Source organism: Ursus maritimus, unplaced genomic scaffold (genome assembly GCF_017311325.1).
Source record: "Ursus maritimus isolate PB19 unplaced genomic scaffold, ASM1731132v1 scaffold_32, whole genome shotgun sequence".
In the NCBI taxonomy this organism is placed as follows: domain Eukaryota; kingdom Metazoa; phylum Chordata; class Mammalia; order Carnivora; family Ursidae; genus Ursus; species Ursus maritimus.
In genome coordinates, this window is record NW_024425786.1 from 27,594,868 (window position 1) to 27,610,588 (window position 15,721).

Here is a 15,721-nt window from a genome sequence, read left to right on the forward strand (position 1 = left end):
CACTAGAAGCCAGGTTTTGGGGGGTGGGGTAGAGACTAAGGGCAGGCAAGGAAGTAATTTTTCACAGGTGCATCAGGAGTTTAGTAACTGAGTTCTTAACAGATCAGGTTGCTCGTCCTGGGTTCTGATTAGGAAGTCAGTTTCAGCTCATTATTTTGTAATGCCTAAGTTAAAATAAATTCCAATAATTCAATTATGTATGCTAACAGTCTTCATAATCCATGCCTCTTGCCTGAAATTTTGCCCTGCATCAAGAGATGGGCCAAAAACTGCTCACAGAAAGTGGTAAAAGACAATAGAATTCTACCAAGCACTTCATTTGGGTTTTTCTTTGAGCCGGGCCCGATGAATAATTCTCTCAATGAAAGCAACTGAGTTTTTACCAACTACCTCTGCTATACATTTGTTTATTGGGAACATGCAGTTTGGAACCCAGGGTAAAAGGGAGAAGCTACAGCTTCTGGATGGTTACCACTTTTGAATCCTTACTATGTTTCAGGCACTGGGCTAGAACTTTCCATGCATTCTCTCATTTAAACCCCAAGACAACTCTGAATTATTCTCCTTATTCTATCAAGGAGGAACATTGAGTCTTAGAGATGTTAAAGTCCAAGGTCACACAGCTGGTGGTGGAAGTGAAATTAGGATGGGGTGTTTGATCTTAATGCTCGTGCTCTTAAACGTGACATGCATCATCTCCTCAGCATAGCTGGTATGCTGAGAGCACTGAAAATACTGAGGACGATGGGTGAGGACATGCATCGACTGCACCCAAATGTCAAGTGATGGAAGGTCCTTGCGACATTTAAGGGTGAGAAAGGCTAAGGATTTATTCTGAGGAATCGGCACATTTTTCAGGTTGGCTGCTAGTCGTGGGCGAAGGGGAAACTGAAGATTTGGCACAACAAGCCCATAGCGCAGGCGTGCTTCGGCCCACAGGTCTGGCAGCCCTGCAGCCACCTGCTTCCATTTTCCTCCATTGCTCAGTAGAGCGCTCTGTGTGCTGGGGAGAATGGCTCAGGCGGGTGCACTGGTGTCAAAGCACAATTCTTTGGCTGCGCGATACTGTCACAGAATTGTTTTAAAGGACTACCAAATAGGACAGCTGACCTAGAAGTGTAGTTACTGCCCCAGCAATCCCTGCAAAACTTGGACAAGATGAAGAGACAAATACTGCAGGTGCCACATGGTCCTTTGGCCAAAGTGTGCTTGCTTTTCGTCTTACATGCTATATTTATTTAATAAGAGATTCCAACGTACAACCAGTCTCTTGGCTAAAGAGAAACTCATGACTGTGTTCTTCCTTAGACATGGTTAGAGGGGTCCCCCAGTAAGCCCAGTGATGAAGGATCGAGTGAGCCTGTGGATGCAGACTGAACGCATGCAGCCCAGAGATAGCATACCTCGTTTTCTGTCCACCTCTGTCCATTCATCTACATGAAGCATATAAAAAGAAAACACCAGTTCATGAAGCAAGAACATTCTTTTCAAGGAGGCTTTAAAAATACCAATTCCAATGATCTGGTCTATGAAACTTTATTTTTGCATGTTTGCATTAATGTCTAATGCCAATACTCTGCCTTCCATTTGAAACTTTGAAAAGGATGATGGGTAAATAACAAGTTCCAAAAAAGCCCTGGAGAGACTATACCTTCCAGAGAGGGTCCTCGTGGGAGAGGAAACCCAGAACTAGCTCCCCTGGGGTTTATCCCGGAAGGCCCGAGAGGTCACTTTCTGTAATGCTATGAGAATACACATCATTCAAAAGAAGGCTTTACAAGGGCGCCTGGGTGGCACAGTCAGTTAAGCATCTGACTCAGGAGGACCGGGGTGGTGGTGCCACAAGGGGCTCACATACACTAAGGGACAGCGGCTCCCTGCTGTTGACAAAGTGGAGCTGGCCGAAGCATGCCCAGTGTTCGCGCACTCCTGCAGGCAATCATGCTCAGCTCCGGCAGAGGTCGCTGGAGTGCTGCGCGCGCCCCGCCCCGGTCCTCCGGAGGATCCAGGGGAAGGTAAAGGATGCCCCCTCTTTCTGTTATTTTTCCAGATGACTTGCTTTTGCCAATTTCACTTTAGTTATATTTTGAGTGGGACGAAGGCCCAAGGCTATCCAGAGCTGCCTGCTAAATTGGAACTAGAAAAATAAAAACAGAACCTCACCACCATTTGGTTGCTCAGTACTTCACTGTGATCTGCTCGTCCTGGAAAAACCACTTACTGGCTGTGTGTCTCAGTTTCCCCTTCTGTAAAATGAGGAATGTAAACAAAATGTAATAGGGCCTTATTTATGAGTATTTTTAAGAGGACTGGAGTGAGGCAAAGGCAGCTTTTACTATTCTTGCTGTTGCTTAAAACGGGGGGGGGGGGGACACGACGACATTCATATGCAACACTCAAAAGTTGCCCCATGGCGAGAACACTTCCTTTCTGTTGAATCCTAAACTAGAGGCTCCACTGTGGTGAAAAACTGCAGTATCTGCATTGGCCCCGGGGAGCGGCAGGGCCTCCAGGAGACCAATTAGTTGTGCAAGAGAATGAAAACACCTAGAAGAAATATGATTTCCATTCACAGCATCAACGGGGCCTCGTTTACTGTGTCTGGTGTTGTCTAGGCCTCTGTGCACCAGCAGCTGTCACAGTGGCTCCTGCAGCTACACCAGCGCTCAGTGGTGGGACAGATGGGTGTTTCTCAGCTTTCTGAATCCTGCACCCTGCACCCTGTTTTCTCGCTGTCTTCTATGAGCCCCCCTGAGCCAGTTACTTTGTGTCATTTCTCTCATAAAATCAGTGGGTCCACTGGACAGTTTTTTCAGAGCTCTCCCTCTCTTCCTGACCTCCCATTCCCCCAACCCCCAAAGATTCTGATAGAATCCCCCCACATATGGAAGTATAGTGTAGCAGTTAAGAACATATTGGCTAAGAGTATGAGCTCTGGAGCCTGATGACCTAGGTTCAAATCCCTAACTCCTCCTCTTACTGGCTATGTAACCCCAGGCAAATTAACTTTAGTTTCCCCATCTGTAAAATGGGGACAGTATTACCTACATGGTAGTATAGTTGTGGGGATTAAGGTCTTCAGAGAAGTCCTTGGTAGACAGTAAGTGCTTAATAAATGTTGTTGTTAGGAAGATATGACCCCCAGTTTTAGAAGCAGTTACTGGATGACGCTGATCCAAAGCCCTACCTCCCGTGAATGCAGGAAAGGGCTGGATCAGGCTCCATCCAGCATTTCACATGATGTCTGACACTCACCTAAACTGTGGAAGGAAGGAATGAGTGTGTGAATGTGAATTACTGAAAATGGTTGAAACTCCCTAAAGCTGTATTTAGCAAACCCAGAAGAACCAAAGCTCCTGAAGACAAAGGAAACCAGACCCTTTGTATTCACAGGGTCTTGCCCAGACCCCCTCTTGAAAGCCAATACCTGATGTTGAATACATGATCTCATTCAATTCTGACAACTTTGCTGTTAGTATGTGGGATGCTCATTTTATGGAAAAAAGAAACAGGCTTATAGAAGTTACACTCCAAGGTCATACAGCTAGTTCAATGGCAAAGCTGGAATTGGAACCCAACTGTATGGCTGCAGAGAGTCTTAATTGCTCTTAATTGCTAATTTATACCATTTTCCAAGACGCAGAGCGCCAGTGCAAGGGCTACCTGTCAGCTCACTGTGCCATTAGCCTGAATACAATCACAGAACATACGTGCCAAGGAAAACAGAACCCTCTTGAGGAAGAAATGGCGACATCATATAAAAACAGCCAATTTAGATCATCGGTTCAACAAACATTGACTGAACACCAGTTCATTCTGGTCTAGGCACTCTGCTAGGTGCTGGAGTACAAAGATGAAGATAATTACGTGCCGCCCCAGGTCTGTGGGGGAGACACCCACAGACCATTGCAGTATAACCTGGCTAGCGATAAGATAGGCAGAGGCACGCATGGGGTGCTATGGGAGTATTCTCAGACCCTTTCCCCATGTGGGGAGGCTTCCTGAAGGAGCTGATTCTCAAGCTGAATAATGCAGTATGGAAGAGGAACCATTAGCATAGAAATGGGAGCTTTGGGGGAGAATGGGGATTATTAGCAGGGAAATGTGAATAAGCATGCTTTAAATGTAGACCTACAAGCAGCTTGGTATTAAGATACAAAGTAGGAGGTAGGCAGTGGTGGAAGGTGGGACTGCAGAGGTGGAGAGAGATCAGGTCAGCAGGGGCCCTGAAATGTCCTGCCAAAGATTTTGTCTCCATCCAAACATCAGTGAAAGTTGACAAAGGGTTTTAAGTAGCAGGGGGTATGGACAGATTTGCATTTTAGAAAGCTCACGGGCAGCAGTGTGCAGAATGAAGGGAGGGGGTATGAGATAGGGAGTTCTTTTTATGTCTTTGTGTGTGGACTTGGACTCAGTCTCACAGACACAGTAGTGAATATCTGAATATGTATGCTTAACATCTGAATATGTACGTTTAACATCAGTTGAGCACACGGATCTCTGGAGAGAATAAATTTTTAATCTGGGGTCATGTCAGTTTCCTTTGTACCAACTTATCTTTCTCTACCTTGAAATATATATTTTCTTCTGTACTTAATCCCAGGAAACCTGGTGAAAGCAGTTGTTGGTTGAGAAGGGAGGAAAAGAAGAAGAAAATGGTAGCAGAGTGTTCTGGGTGGTCATTTCTCTGGAGATTAGATGTGGTGTATATGGGTGCCAGATTTTGCATTTTAGAAACTCTCATATAATTATTTCCAGAACTGCCTTCTCTTCCAATAACTGTGAAGGGAATAACATAACTTTCTTATGTTTTCTTATTCATCTGTTATTTCAGACGCGATCGGGTGCGTTCAGGGTGGTATGGCCATAGACTCATCCGTTATTTCAGAACCCAGAATTAGCTTCTGAAATGAGCAAGACTGGCCTCCAGCTCATGAAGGAGGATACCACACAGAGGACGGGAGACTCAGCACCTGTTGGGGTGGGGGTGGGGGTGGGGGGAGAGGATGCTTGGACTAGCAAAGAGTGTTTGGCCAGGTGGTGGGCAGCTCGGTCTCCTACATTTGGGAGGGGCTGGTTGTCAAGAGAAATAGGGAAATCATCTCTCCAATTTGAGGGGATGAGGATATGGGTGTGTGTGTGTCAGGTCCCCTAATAACAGCGCGGGTATTAAATCCTTCTGCTGTAAAAACATCTTTTGGGGGAATTTGACTCCTGAGAGGCCCTGAGCGGATGGCGCTGTGGCGTTGTGCCAAAGGTCCCTGGCTATAGGAGCGCGCGGTGCAGGGGTGTTGGTCAGTCTGCAGGGGGGCCTGGCTGTGGCGGTCCGGCTGTGCGCGCCGCGGCGGCAGTGAGGGGAACAGGCTGCCGGGCGTGGGGCTGGCTGTGGGGCCGGGTGCCTCTCACCTTTGCGGGCCTTGTCTCCCGGGATGTTCTGGGCCCGCAGCCGCTGGTCCAGAATGTAAAGCATCTCCCCGCCCAAGTTCAAGAAGAGCAGCGGTAGTGTCCGCACCGACATGGTGTCGGATGCCGGCGGGGCAGGCGAAGGGCCACGGGACTGGGAGCCGGAGGCCTGGATGCTCGGCCGCCGCGTCCGGTTGCCTGGTTGCCAGGGCAGCGCGGCGGATGGCCGAAGAAGCCAATCAGCGGGCCGTTTGTTGGGAGGCGCCCGGAGCGGACACTGATTGGGCCGGCGGCAGCGGCCCCCGCGGTAGGTTGTGTGGGTCCGCGGTTCTCGCGGCGGTTTTCCCTCGCGAGCGGGCGGCAAGGGAGAGGGCCTGGCCCAGCTCATTCGCGCGACCCCCTCCATCCCCACCCCGCCTGGGAGCGAGTTAAGCCCGAGCAGAACTTCCGGGAGGCTCCGCCCTTTCCTAGCTGTGTGACTCTGGGCAGGTGCTTGAGGCTGGCCTTGCCCCACTCGGAACGTGGAGTCGTGACCCACCTCTCATGGGTGCAGAGGGGAATCCATGAGATAAGCAAAATGCCACGAAAGCACTCAAAATGATAACGGACTTTGCTTTTGAATGGCGACGGGCCGAAAGTCCTTGAGTTTGCGTTTCCTTCCTAAAAGCTACTTGGAGTGAAGCAAACCAGGCCTGTTCTTGTCTGTCCTGTTCCCAGAGGACGCGTGCTGGGGCTTCTCCGAAGCTCTCTTTCGTGTTGTTGAGCAGGCCCCCCACCTACTTCTCTGTTTTAAGGGCGTCGACCCTGTACTTCATCCCCATCTTGAGCTCCGGCATCACCTTCCTATTATCTGCTGTACACTTTTACTTTGATGAGCAACCATTTCCGGAAATTTCAGTACTTCTAAAACATCCTTTCCTCCAGCCACTCAGGCTTGAAATCTGGGCCTTGGCTTCCAACTGTTTCCCTGGGTCCTATTATCAGTTATCAGTCACTACTTCTGCGTTTTCGTCCAAAATCGTTCTCACATTTATCTCTTCCTTTCTTTTTCTGCCCGCATTCTTCCGTGTCAACTGCCCTTTTCTCTCCAACACTGGCACTGATTGCTAGGCTAAATTTCAGCAGTTGCCATGGTCAATATGAGGCATCCCTTTCGTGGCTCCCAGCTGTTTGCCAGATCACAGTTTAAATGCCTCAACATGGCATTCAAGACTCTCCACTCAGACTCCAACTACCATTCTATTTAATTTATTATTATTTTTAATGTAGGCTCCATGTCCAGTGTGGAGGCCAACATGGAGCCTGAACTCACACCCCTGAAATCAAGACCTGAGCTGAGGTTGAGAGCCGAACGGCTTAACGGACTGAGCCACCCAGGCGCCCCTCTGACTACCTTTAGAGATGCCTTCTGCGCTCCTTCTTGCTCCTAATCCAGCTGAACTCATCCACCTCATCAGCTTTGCCCCCTCAATGGGACATCACCTCTTCCTCCTAATCACACCTACCACCGAAGTTTTGCCCTGACCTTTGCCAAGCTCAAGTTGTTCCTACACCTTCTCTGGTCCCCTTTCCTTCCCAGCCAAGTTTTTAAGTAGTCTACATTCACAACCTGAATTTCCTTAACATCTTCACTCCCTACCCACTGCAGCTAGGATTCAGCTCTCTCTAAAATGCTAGGCATTTTAGTATGCTCTAGAATCCTCCCATAGCATCTCAGGTCATTTTTTGCCCCTAGGCAGTGTAGTATAATGAGCAGAACACAGGCTTGGAGTAAGAATAGATGCGGCCTTGATTCTAGGCCTATCTCTAACCAGCTGTGTGAACTTCGATAAGTTACCTAACCTCTGAGCTTCAGTTCTTACATGGTAAAATGAGGATAACCATGCCAATATGAGGTGGATGGGTGATGAAGGTGGCTTTAAGGAGATGAGATATTATGCCTAAGGTAGCACTTACAATGATGCCTTTCCTGTAGGGCCTGCTCCATGGTGTCGCTTTTCTCACCTCCACTGGTCCGCCTAAATGATGGCACTTGGCTCCCCAGTGCGGGATCTGCATGTAGCTATGTCCACTCAAAGTTCTGCCCCATAAAGGGCCTTCCCTACTGTTCCTGGAGGTGACATCTGAACAGCCAGTCAGCAGTTCTTAGCCTCTCATCTCACTTCTGATTTTGCAGGACTCCAGGCTCTGTTCTATCCTCACTCTACCCCCTTCCCCTCACCCGGGACCCTCAGCTGCTCCTGAGATCATCCTTCCCATCCTGACATGGCCCTTTGTTTACACTCCCTCCCTGAGCAATTTTACTCACACCCATGGCTTCAGTCACCGTCTAAACCTAACCCCTAAGCCTGTCTCTACCTCAGGCCTCGCTGTTGTCCCGGATCTGTTTCCAACTGTTCTTTGGACGTCACTTTAATAAACTTTACCCGTTTTGGCTTTCCTTCTCAGAATGAAGCCCAAAGTCTTTTCCCCACTGTTGTGGACTGAATGTCTGTATACCTCCCCAAATTCTTATACTGAAGCTCTAAGCCCCAGTGTGATGGTATTTGGAGGTGGGGCCTTTAGGAGGTAATGAATTAGATGAGGTCATGAAGGTAGGGTCCTTATGATGAGATTAGTGCCCTTACCAGAAGAGGAAGAGATCTTTTTTTCTCCCCTTGCATGTGAGGACATAGTCAGAAAGCAGCCATTTGCAAACCAGGAAGATTCTTCACCAGAAACCAAATTGACCAGCACCTGGATCTTGGACTTCCTAGCCTCCAGAACTTCCAGAAGGTTAAGTTTCTGTGATTTAAGCCAGTTTAGTTTTTAATGGCAGCCTGAGCAGACTAATACCCCCTAGAAAACTATGTATTATCTGGTGTCTGCTTTCCCCTCTGACCTCATCTTTCCCCACTCTTCTCTTTGTTCACTCAGTTTTAGACACACTGTCTTCCTTGGGTTCTTCAAACACGTTAAGCATACTCAGCAAGACCTTGACATTTCACATGGTGTGATTGGGTGAGTTTTGCAGGAAAAGGGGTATCCATAACTCCCCAGAATTTATCAGGAATGTTTTGCATATGCGCAGTTTCTTGAGGGTAGGACTTGTAGCTTTTATCGATTCTCAATCTGAGCACCAGTACCCCTGACCCCAAAACAATAAACTGCTCTCGTGTCTCCACCTCCCATCTACCCTCTACACTGCGGCTGCTTAACTATCTAAAACACAGACCTGGTGCTGTCATCACTCCTTCAGTTTTAAACCGTAACTGTCTCCCCGCTCCCTAGGGGGTGGCCAGCACATCAAGCCTCTCCCAGCCCAGCTTCAGCTTACCCGTCAAGCTTTATTTCCTGTTCCCACTGCTCCTTGAACACGGCATGCATCTGTTGACTTCTTTGCCTTTGCACTTGCAATGCCTTCTGCCCGGGATGCTTTCCCACCCCATTTCCGCCCAGTGAACTTCCACTCATCCTTCAGGGCCCAGTCCCAAAGGCAGCTCTTACAGCTGGACTTCTCACCTGGCAGCCAGGCAGCCAGCCGGCCACACTTCCTCTGTGCAGCTGGGCGCTCAGTCTCACCTCTTCACCTCTGCAGGTACGTCACCTGGACCACAGGGTGCTGTTTATGTGAGTGTGTGAGAGGTGTGTTGTGAGAATGTGTCCTCTAGTGTCTGAGGGCAGAGGCTCTGCCTCCGACAAGACTGGGATCTCAGAGCTGAATGAAAGAACGAATTCCTCCTCCTCAGGCCACACAGAGCCCCACCTTCTCTCCTATTATCCTTTAAGGCAGAAAGACATAACTCTAATAAAATTTATTGGTTTTCTTTGATTGCCTCTGGTCCGGCTTTGGAAGGGCTCTCCAGGTTCTTCTGGCCTTGTTTCTGGGCTGCTGCTTTAGCTTTTAAGGCCCTTTTTTGCTTCTTGAGTTTCTGTACCTCCTGGTAGACCTGGGGATGAAAGGGAGCAGGAAGAGACTGTAATCCTATGTAAAACCTCCGGTCTGGAGCAGGTGGGGCGGGAACAGGCCTCCCTGGATGGGCATGCCAGCCTTTCTCCGTGGGGGTGATGGCCAGTGCGCCTCCTCAGGGTCTGGGGGCCAGTTCCGTGCCTCAGGCAGGAACAGACAACCCTCCCTGCTGCTCTCCCACCACAGTCCCAGAGCGGGGCCAACCAAAGCAGCAATTCTGACTCGTACCCGAATGCACAGGGCCTTCTTGGCTGCCCAGCGTTGGTGGCCTTTCCAGGTGTACAGCGGGGTAAAGGTGTACTCAATCCCCAGCTCCTTGCACGTCTTCTCGAAGACACTGTAGTTGGTCTTCCGGAGGTTTTTGAGCATCTTCTTCCTCTGGTCGATGCTCATCAGCAGATAGCGCTTGTGGGCTTTGTCCTGTGAGAGAGGGGGTGTACTGCTCTTAGTATTATATAAATAAGCGGTGTGCCACTTTACGGTAACAAAGGACGGTCATCTTATCATCTCACTGAAACCTCCTGACAATCTGATGAAATATTAGTGTCGTTCTGTGGTAGGTATTGTCATTGATATTCCCATTTTATAGATGGGGGAAAAAAGGCTCAAAGATGTCACCTGATTCATAGAAGGTCCTAGAACTATGCAGGGTGGGGACCTTGCGTGAGGTCAGGTCTTGAATCTGCGTCTACGGGTCTCACTCTAAATCTCAGGCTCTTTCCCCTATCACCCCCTGCTCAGCCTCCCCACAGCTTGGCCAGCTGTCAGCTGGCGTGGAGAGAAGGGAAGGCCTTGGGCTCCTTTGTAAGGGACCTCTGCAGTGGGGCTGCTGTTCCACACTCCGGATGAGCAAAAATCTCATCTCCAAAGAGCAGGTGCAGCCGGCTCCAGGTGCCCCTGAGGGGCCACCCTGCATGGTGCTGGGACCAGTCTGTATTTACAATGGTACGTTTGTTAAAAATACCTGCAGTTACCTAATTACAGCAACTCTGTGCCCAGTGCTGTGCTGGGATATGGCATCATGGTTAAGAGTATGGCCCTGGAGCAGGACCCCCTGGTTTCAAGTCCTAGCGCATCACTGCCCAGTGCTGTGCCTTGAGGAATAACCCAATCACCCCATGCCTGGATCACTCCTCTGTCAAATGGAACAGACGGATAGTTGTAAGGGTTAAATGAGCTGATGTATGTGAAGTACTCAGCACCAGGCCTAGTACTTCCCATGACCATGCTGGTACTTTGTTATTTCACGCGCTCCTCGCAATCCTGTCAGCAGGCACTGCTGTGATCCCTACTTTACAGACAGGAGAACTGAGGCCTAGGCACGGAAAGTAACTTCCCCAAAGTCACACGTCTGGTTAGTGGAAATGGCGGAGCTGAGAATTTGAACGGAGTCCCAGAATATTCAAGAAATATTTACTGAGCACCCACTATGTGCCAGACACTGCAACCTCGTCCTGAAGGTTGTGTTCCTGACCATGGGTGACACTCAGTGCAGCCCTGTAAGGCTCCCATTTTCCACTGGAGGTAGGAGGGAAACATTTTCCCCACTGCAGCTGAGAGGTGGGCGCCCTGGTGTTGCAGCCACTCGCCTTCTCCAGCTGCTTCCCTGGACCCAGAGCCCTTGACCTCTCAGACTCCTCTCCCCTGGGGGCTGGTGCTTAGCCGTGAGCCACGGCCAAGGTTTACCTTTCGATGTTTCTGCATGTGTTTTTCGTAACTGTGGATCTTGACAGTCAAGGCAACAACTGAAACCACAAACCACAGAGGATGAGAGCTGGCACAGAGGAAGGAAGCGCCCGGGCCTGGGTTGTGTTTTAAGACCTCAAGGAATAAAAATCAGCAGTGCTCTGGTTCAGCTCCCTACAATTCCCAAAGCACTCTGAATTTCATGATCTCAAAACACTCTGGATTATCTTTCCTTTGGAAAGCAAAGCCTAAGGAAGGAACGTTCCTTACTCTTATAAAGGTATTATCCCCAGACCGTAGCAAATAGCATTCTTAATGGTAAAGCTTCAGAGCATTCCTATTAAATTCAGGAATTAGTCTACGATACATGTTATCATTCTTAATGATTCGACCCCGAGCTGGCAGTCCTAGCCAACGCGGCAAGATTAGATTCCAGAACTGTCAAGGGGCTACTCCTTGCCTCTCCCCTTTCAGCTACCACCCTTAATTCTGTTTTCACTAATGAGTTTTCAGAATTATCAGCTCCCACTCCTCTCCTAAAGCCCTGCAATATCCTTCCTTAGGTAGCCTCTTGTTTGATTCCTGCCTGTGCTGCAAAGATGGGGGCAAAGGCAGAAGCGGAAGGTGGCGCCAAGGGGACGTTCTCACTACAGCAGGCCCCTCTGGTACACACAATGAGTGTTGGCAGCATTGATTGTAGAGTGAGGTGGAACCTTGGCCCTGACCACCTGGCCCTTTCACCTCCTTAGCTGCAGAGTAGAGAGAGACACAGAGACGAGCTTTGGTGCCTGAGGAGACTTGCCTGAGCTCACAACAGAGGTAGGAGGAGGGACCTGGGCGCTGACTCCAGCATCACAGAGTCCAGTTTTCATTGCCCTGGGTCCTTCTTGTCTCTCGCTTCATCAAGCCACATCTGATACCTGGTGCCCTTGTAGACAAGGGCCCTGGATCGAGTACCACCTAGCAGACTCCCCTGCATTCCCACTCCCCAAGGGCCCTCTGACCAACTTCGAGCCTCCAGGGAGTTGGTGTCCTCAGGGTTTGCCAAAATCTTGTTCATCAGCAGCTCTTGCTTGATTTTTAGCTTCTCCTTCTGTTGAAGATAGAGACAGAGAATCTGTGAGGTCTGCCATCCCCCAAGAATTAGCCTTCATACCTCAAAGGCCCTGGCTGCAGTCATAGAAACCAGGCCATAAAGCTCAGCGCCTGGCTTCACTCTGTTCACTCTTCACTTCACCAGGGCATGGCCTTTGGTCAGCACATGGCTATTCACATCTAGGTGAGCCCAAGGCCAATGACAGGTGACATAGCTTGTTAGATGAGGGTCCCCAAACTGTGCTCATTCATTCAGGCATTAGATCATTACTGAGTACCTACTGTTTGTTGGGTGCTGTGTGCTAGGGATACAGTGAGAGAACAAGATTATCCCTGCCCTGGAGATCCTTGGTCTGGGGGATGGACAAGTGGACACAGAAGGACAGCGGAATAAATACTGTGACTTGAGAAGCATGGGATGGAGGTGTTACCACAGTAGGAGCGAGTCCCAGAGGAGAGGACTGGGAGAGGCTGAGGTTTGAGGCCAACTCACCTGGTTGGCCATTTCTAAAGACAAGACTCTTCTCACGACATCATCAAACCTGTGGGAAAAGCATAGCAATGACAGACAGGTGTGTGGGGGGGAGGGGAATCGATGCTGTTTCCATTTTAGTTTGAAAAGCAAGAATGATCGAAAATTTCTTTTGTAACAAAGAGTGTCTCTGTGGAAGTGGGGAGCCATTTGTCAGGGATTAAAAGTCAGCACGAATCCGATTTGCTGTGCTGAGAATATGGAATGATGTGATAACTGCACAAAATTGGGGCTGTCAGCTTGACTGTTCCAGGCTCCTCACAGGGTGGGCAAAGGGACGATTTTCATTTCAGCTAGAATATGGTTCAGTCTGTCTTGAGACATTTCAATTCTGTAATCATTGTTTTTTTCGCCTGTTACACAGTACAGCGGAAGGACTGCCCAGCTCTCGCTGTACCAGGCAGGGGCTGAGCAGAAGGATCCTGGCTTTGGTGTCTTTCAGCCCTGCCCCCTAGGAGCTGTATGACATTGGGCAGACATTAGTAATCTATAAAATGGGGACACTATTTCTTCCCTCACAGGGCTTTTGTGAGGATCAACAGACGGGAGATCTCACAAAGACCTGTGAGGCATGTTGCCTCCTTCTATCGGAACCACAGAAGGAAAAAAGGCAAGCAGTTGAGCTCCATGAACTCCAGTCTGCCCCTGCTGCCCCTCCTCAACCCTGGGCTTCAGTAGTTCTCTGCCTGATTCTATCATCAAGCTTCAGATACAGCGGGCCAGGCCTCGAAGCCACTGTCTTCCCTCTCTCCTTCCCAATTCTCTTAGGGCTCCGTGCCTCATCAAAGAGATATCTTTCTGCTTACCTCTCCATTCCAGGAACGTTCTGATAGTCTTTGAGCAGCGTGGAAGGGGGCGGGTCATCTTCTTGGCTGGGTTGGACTGTCAAGTGCAGAGACAGAAAACACCCAGAGTCAACTCTCACTGCCCATCCTCTCCGTCCTGGCTCTTCTCACCAACTCTGTCACAGATACCCAGGACCTCTAGAAAGGTACCAGGGAGCTCTGGGCTCAGGTTCTCCTTTGCAAACCCTGCAGGCAACTGTCTTGACATTTCACGCTGGGAGTAGACGACCTTTCCTAAGGTCCCATATTGTGCCTTTACCTCTCACACCTCTTTAGATCCCCCACCAGGATGGGTCCTTTTATGGATGGCTGGAGTTTGCCTCTCTTTGAATACCCCGGTCTGGTCCATGGCCTCATGTAAAACAGACACTCAAGAAACACTTGCTGGCTGACAGCATGAATGAAATGAGGGGGCTGAGGAGGGACCACGAGCTTTAGGACACAGTAAGCACCAAACAAAGACCACATATAGGAAACCCTCAACTTTGGTGTGTGTCATATTCCCTTGAAAGTGAGGGAGAGGCACGAGGGAGATTAACTGGTCCTCTCCAGTCTGATCCTGCTCTGCCGCTATGCAAATCACAGCAATAAATGCTAATATATACTACGTTTTGCACCCAGTGCGGAGAATGCTTTCTCCACGTGTTATCACTGAATCCTAACAACAATCCTTTCAAATAGATACTTTTACAGTCCTTTTAGAATGAGACTCAGAGAGAGGGAGTAACTCGTCCAGTATCATTTAACTAGGAAGAGAGATCTTCCCACTATGCAGACTGCCTTGGAATGGGAAACCAAGCTCTCCACCTCAGAAGGACAGACACAAAGCGTCTACCTATACTCTAGGTAGGCCTGGGTAGTGCCAGCACCCCTTCCCTCAAGCTAGCTCATTCTCACTCATTGTCTCCACCCCAGACAGGTTTCAGGCTACAGCCTGGTGGCAAGGCAGACGTGGGGGTCTTCTGCTCAGGACCTCTGGCCCACGAGTTTACCCACACCATTAAGTGGTTCTAACTAGCCACCTCCGTCCCTCTGGCCATCCGGCGCCCCTCCAGGCACTCCCTCTCCGCGGAAGTCCCACCCGAGAGCTCCTACCTGGTTTCTGGGCGGCATATGCGCGAACGGCCGGGAGGATGACACCTACGCAGAAGAGAGACGGCTGAGGTCCATCTTCTTAACTAGCCCAGCCTCGATTCCTTTCTGTGGCCCCCGCATGGTCTTCTGTGTACCTCCGCCTAACCGCCGCCCCATTTCTTCCGCACCCCGCTGCCCCACGCCTCTCCCACCTCGTCTTACTTCTTCCACACCCACCGGCCTTTCTCCCTCATCCTACCACCGCTCTGTTCCCCTATCCTTGTCCCCCGTATCCTCCATCTCCGCCCAACCCCACTTCCCTCCATGCGTTGCCCCGCTTTTCAACGCCTCACCTTGAGGAGAGGGAAGGCCCCACTGGCGGGAGGGAGGCCTGGCACACGCTCCCCCCGGAAGCCCAAGGACTGGGGCCTGGGCCACTGCCTGGGTCCGAAGCGACCTCAGCGCGTTCCACGCGGTCCTCAGCATGGTGACTTGTGACCCCGCGGGGCCGGCGCCACGGCCGCCGTCCCTTTCGCGGCAAGGACTGGGTTACATGGGCGCCGCCATGCTGGCTCAGGCTCGACCAATGGAGCGCAGTTGCGAGACCAGAGCAGATGAGGACCGAGAGAATGGATTAGAAAGGCAAGAATCGGGGTGCGGCGGGATTGGGTAGAGGAGAGAGGTCTGGTTAGCAGCTGGGCAGGGCACGAGGGTGGGTGGTTGCGGGCCTGGTTAGTGGTGTGCGGTGCTGTATAAATTCTAAGATGCTGTTTTGTTTTTTTTTTTTCCTTGGGCATGCATCCTGTCCTTAATCCCACTCTGTGTTCCTGGCCTCGAGCCCCGGTTATTTTGGAAGCTTTCGTAGGGCCTGCCTTAGCCTTCTCCCCCAACCTAGTCTTTCTTCTTCTTCTCCCACCACATTCCAGGATGAGGCCCCGGAAGAGCTGCTGGGCTTCATTCAGCGTCCTCTCAGGCAGCCTTGTAAGCCTCGTGATGAAGGTCGCTGATTTTGGGGATGGGATAGCCCTGGGCTGGAACTGAAGCTCAGCCGTGTACTGTGATCCTGTGGGCAAACCACCCCACCTTGCTAGGCCACGGTGTGCTCATTCATCAAACGGGAATGATAATAATAGTATC

General features: G+C 50.2%; 2 protein-coding genes across 3 annotated transcripts in view; both read right to left on the reverse strand.

Annotated features, from left to right (window-relative positions):
- The window catches only part of OSCP1 (organic solute carrier partner 1), a 25,459-nt gene extending 19,293 nt beyond the window's left edge, over positions 1-6,166 (reverse strand). The window contains exon 1 of one of the 2 annotated variants that reach the window (XM_008694391.2): positions 5,407-6,166. In XM_008694391.2, coding sequence (XP_008692613.2) covers positions 5,407-5,809 — 403 coding nt within the window. In that variant the 5' untranslated portion in view covers positions 5,810-6,166. The remainder of the gene's footprint in view (positions 1-5,406) is intronic. The other variant, XM_008694390.2, reaches the window with a different exon arrangement.
- A 3,016-nt stretch (positions 6,167-9,182) lies between these two features.
- MRPS15 (mitochondrial ribosomal protein S15) lies at positions 9,183-15,707 on the reverse strand. Its single transcript, XM_008694389.2, has 8 exons — positions 14,938-15,707; positions 14,606-14,650; positions 13,472-13,547; positions 12,627-12,675; positions 12,047-12,131; positions 11,039-11,097; positions 9,581-9,772; positions 9,183-9,332 (listed from the first exon to the last, which is right to left on the reverse strand). The coding sequence occupies exons 1-8, from the start codon at positions 15,068-15,070 to the stop codon at positions 9,198-9,200; spliced, it is 774 nt and encodes a 257-aa protein (XP_008692611.1). The 5' UTR covers positions 15,071-15,707; the 3' UTR covers positions 9,183-9,197.
- Between the last annotated feature and the right edge of the window lie 14 nt (positions 15,708-15,721).